Source organism: Arachis duranensis, chromosome 9 (genome assembly GCF_000817695.3).
Source record: "Arachis duranensis cultivar V14167 chromosome 9, aradu.V14167.gnm2.J7QH, whole genome shotgun sequence".
Taxonomy (NCBI): Eukaryota; Viridiplantae; Streptophyta; class Magnoliopsida; order Fabales; family Fabaceae; genus Arachis; species Arachis duranensis.
The window spans coordinates 39,901,028-39,905,979 of record NC_029780.3 but is presented as its reverse complement, the minus strand read 5'-3'; the positions used below and the strand labels follow the sequence as shown (position 1 = coordinate 39,905,979).

The 4,952-nt window shown below is 37.9% G+C and overlaps 1 protein-coding gene across 1 annotated transcript in view; it reads right to left on the bottom strand.

Annotated features, from left to right (window-relative positions):
* The window catches only part of LOC107465487 (uncharacterized), a 4,605-nt gene extending 2,986 nt beyond the window's left edge, over positions 1 to 1,619 (bottom strand). The window contains exon 1 of the mRNA XM_016084467.1: positions 1,172 to 1,619. Within this exon, the coding sequence (XP_015939953.1) occupies positions 1,172 to 1,619 (448 nt within the window). The remainder of the gene's footprint in view (positions 1 to 1,171) is intronic.
* Positions 1,620 to 4,952: the final 3,333 nt, after the last annotated feature.

Sequence of the window (4,952 nt, the reverse complement as noted above, 5' to 3'; positions counted from 1 at the left end):
AGTAGACATCCAGAGCTTTCCAGCAATATATAATAATCCATACTTTATTCGAAAATTGACGACGTAACTTGGCGTTGAACGCCAAGTACATGCTGCTGTCTGGAGTTAAACGCCAGAAAAACGTCATGATCCGGAGTTGAACGCCCAAAACACATTATAACTTGGAGTTCAACTCCAAGAGAAGCCTCAGCTCATGGATAGATCAAGCTCAGCCCAAACATACACCAAGTGGGCCTATTCTCAACGGTGGAGTTTCTGCACACCATAGATTAAGGGTGTGGAGCTCTGCTGTACCTCAAGTTTCGATACAATTACTATTACTTTCTATTCAATTCTCTTTTATTCTTATTCCAAGATATACGTTGCACTTCAACTTGATGAATGTGATGATCCGTGACACTCATCATCATTCTCACCCATGAACACACGTGACTGACAACCACTTCCGTTCTACCTTAGGCTGGGCGTATATCTCTTAGATTCCCCAACAGAATCTTCGTGGTATAAGCTAGATAGATGGCGGCATTCATGAGGATCCGGAAAGTCTATTGATGGCGGCATTCATGAGAATCCGGAAAGTCTAAACCTTTTCTGTGGTATTCCAAGTAGGATTCATGGATTGAATGACTGTGACGAGCTTTAAACTCGCGATTTTTGGGCGTGATGACAAGCGCAAAAGAATCAAGGGATTCTATTCCAACCTGATTGAGAACCGACAGATGATTAGCCGTGCTGTGACAGAGCATAGGAACGTTTTCACTGAGAGGATGGGATGTAGCCATTGACAACGGTGAGGCCCTACATACAGCTTGCCATGGAAAGGAGTAAGAAGGATAGGATGAATGTAATAAGAAAGTAGAGATTCAAGAGGAGCACAACATCTCCATACGCCTATCCAAAATTTCCACTATTGATTTACATAAGTATCTCTAACCATTTTATTTTCTGTTTATTTTTATTAATCATATTTGATTTTCTAAATTCCATAATTTTATCCTCCTGACTGGGATTTACAAGATGACCATAGCTTGCTTCATACCAACAATCTCCATGGGACCGACCCTTACTCACGTAAGGTATTACTTAGACGACCCAGTGCACTTGCTGGTTAGTTGTGCGAAGTTGTGAACCATGGCATTGACACTCACATCTGGATCCATATTTCCCTCACCATGATCTTCATCTCCACACCAACCAACACATTCGTAGTTGCTTTCGAACTCTTCTTCACTGTCACTATTATAATCTTCCCATAGAATGTTTCGGTCTGCCTCAGATTGTTCAAACTCAACATACAACTCGATAAACGAGATCTGGGCCCGGTTTTCAATATACATTGAAAACATCTCCTGCATGCTCGCTTCATCCGTCACATATCTTGTTTGAAATTGGACAAACCCACCAAATACCGATATGGGACATCTGTATAGAACACAGGATATTTTTTGTGCCCTCTCAGAATCAATCTTCTCACAGATCAAACCTTTGAGTTCTTCAAAGGAAATGATAAAAGGAATAACAACATCTACTGGATTTTCACAAATAAATTTTGCCCCTTCAGACGTTTGTAATAAAATTTGACCAAAATAATACACCTTTAGTAGTACTCTATCACTCATTTCTCCTACTCACAAAAAAAAAACATAACATTAACTACTAACTTCTGTGATTTAGAACAAGCATGAAAGTGATCCAGAAGAACGAAACAGAGGAAGCGGCGCAGAAGAAGGGGAAGAAGACGGGTAACCTAACACTAACTCGTTGCACACTTTTATATAGACTCTATACTCAACTCGGACCATTCAACTAGGTTAACTTCATTCAAAAATATATTAAACAACCAAATCGGACCATGCGTTTTCATAAACCGGTTCTGCCATCCCTAGCCAAAACGGACGGTCCGACTCCAATCGCTACATGCAACTCGGACCGTTCGTGTTCTCTTCCACCTCAGCCATATCGCAGGGTCCGATTTATCAGCAACAAACCATTTTCCCTCCCCACCACAAGTCGGACCGTGCGTCTTCGGGTTTACGAAATTCACAAACGAAGAACTCGGACGGTCCGAGTTCCTCTCCCAAAAGCTGCCAAAATTCTGCCCCACATACATGTCTAACACACCTTGATTCCATATCGGTGAAAAGCTCACATACAGGCTCCATTTCCATAAAATTGAGCCTTAACGAGAAGGATTTCATATTTTTTTAATTTTAAAAATAATTTCGTAAATAGCAAAAAGGTTTTCTATTTTTTTTAAATGGGTGATTAGACATTTTTAGTCTTTTGTATACTGCAAAAAGCTCTTTTTATCAGATTAGATTGACCAACTCCATTTCTCGTGTAAACTATTAATAATTTAATATTATTTCAAATAAAATCTTACTATTTTGTGAAAAAAGTAATTAAAAATTTAATTTTATTCTAACATAAAAAGTTAGCCTCGCAGAAGTGAACTACACATTCATTCACTCTTTTTTCTACTTCTGTATTCTTGTAATTTCTTTTCCAATTTCAGAATGTTTACTCTTTCTTCTATCTCTATGTTGTTACTTGTGATTTCTACTTGTGTTCTTATTTGTGATTTATCTTAAGGTTTTAGAATGTAAGAGTATTAGTGTAACACCCTCACTATCAGAATGTCACGCTTTGCGCTATGCTACTCTGATAGCAAAAAGTATTACGACGACTTTATATACTTAATATTAAAATAGGAGCCTTTAACTCGACAACGCATCGCTGATTTCTTTTAAAACTAGAAATAAATACTTTATCTAAAAAAATAAACAGGCATTGGTGCACGAAATTGTAAATCACACTTTTCACAACATGTACAACTAACCAGCAAGTGCACTGAGTCGTCCAAGTAATACCTTACGTGAGTAAGGGTCGATCCCACAGAGATCGTCGGCTTGAAGCAATCTATGGTTATATTGTAAACCTTAGTCAGGAGATTAATAATGAAGAGAGTTTTGTTGTAAAAAGTAAAAGAACATGAAATGAATAATACTTGTTATGTAGTAATGGAGAACAGGTTGAGGTTTTTGAGATGCTTTGTCGTATGAATCTCTGCTTTCCTACTATTGTCTTCTTCACGCACGCAAGGCTCCTTCCATGGCAAGCTGAATGTTGGTGGATCACCGTTGTCAATGGCTACCATCCGTCCTCTCAGTGAAAATGGTCCAACTACGGGTTCCATAGGGCTAATGATCTATCGATTGCTTGTTGAACCCTGTGAATTGCGTGAAAGTAGGATACTCCAAATTCGTGAGTCCAAGAGTTTTATGGCGTTCAATGCGGGGCGAAGCATATGGTTGCCCGGTTGGTTAAATGCTATAAATGAGAGTAGTAATTCTCTATTCTTAACAATAGGACCCGGAGATTTCTTAGTTCATCATGCTATTGCTCTAGGTTTACATACAACTACATTGATCTTAGTAAAAGGTGCTTTGGATGCACGTGGTTCCAAGTTAATGCCAGATAAAAAAGATTTTGGTTATAGTTTTCCGTAAATTTAGCATTCAAAGAATATTCTTTACTAATCTTATTTTTCAGTTATTTAACCCCCTTGTCTTACCAAGTTCCATATTAGTAAGATTAGTAAACATCTATATGTTTAGATGCAACAATAAATTGTTGTTTTTAACAAGTGGTTTTGGAGGTTGGTTAATTGGTCACATTTTTTTCATAAAATGGATTGAATTTGTCTGGATACAACAAAATAATGTTATTAAATCTAATGAACGCATTCGCTCTAAGAAGTCCATTTTATCAGAATTTCGAACTTCTATGGCTCAACTCTTTAGATGATTGAACAACCGGGAGCAATTTACTTACGATACTTAGTTGACATTCATAAAAAGTATCTAATGAATTATGAGTTCAATACATCCTGTTTAGCAGAAAGACGGATATTCCTTGCTCATTATCAGACAATCACTTATTCACAAACCCCCTGTGGGGCTAATAGTTTTCATTTCCCATCTCATGGGAAACCCTTTTCGCTCCGCTTAGCCCTACCCCCCCCAGGGGTATTTTAGTGATAGGTTCTATAGGAACTGGACGATCCTATTTGGTCAAATACCTAGCGACAAACTCCTATGTTCCTTTCATTACAGTATTTCTGAACAAGTTCCTGGATAACAAGCCTAAGAGTTTTCTTTTTGATGATAGTGACGATATTGATGATAGTGACGATATCGACCGTGACCTTGATACGGAGCTGGAGCTTCTAACTATGATGAATGCGCTAACTATGGATATGATGCCGGAAATAGACCGATTTTATATCACCCTTCAATTCGAATTAGCAAAAGCAATGTCTCCTTGCATAATATGGATTCCAAACATTCATGATCTGGATGTGAATGAGTCGAATTACTTATCCCTCGGTCTATTAGTGAACTATCTCTCCAGGGATTGTGAAAGATGTTCCACTAGAAATATTCTTGTTATTGCTTCGACTCATATTCCCCAAAAAGTGGATCCCGCTCTAATAGCTCCGAATAAATTAAATACATGCATTAAGATACGAAGGCTTCTTATTCCACAACAACGAAAGCACTTTTTCACTCTTTCATATACCAGGGGATTTCACTTGGAAAAGAGAATGTTCCATACTAATGGACTCGGGTGCATAACCATAACTATGGGTTCCAATGTACGAGATCTTGTAGCACTTACCAATGAGGCCCTATCGATTAGTATTATACAAAAGAAATCCATTATAGACACTAATATAATTAGATCTGCTCTTCATAGACAAACGTGGGATTTGCGATCCCAGGTAAGATCGGTTCAGGATCATGCGATCCTTTTCTATCAGATAGGAAGGGCTATTTCAAAAAATGTACTTCTAAGTAATTGCTCCATAGATCCTATATCTATCTATATGAAGAAGAAATATTGTAACGAGGGGGATTCTTATTTGTACAAATGGTACTTCGAACTTGGAA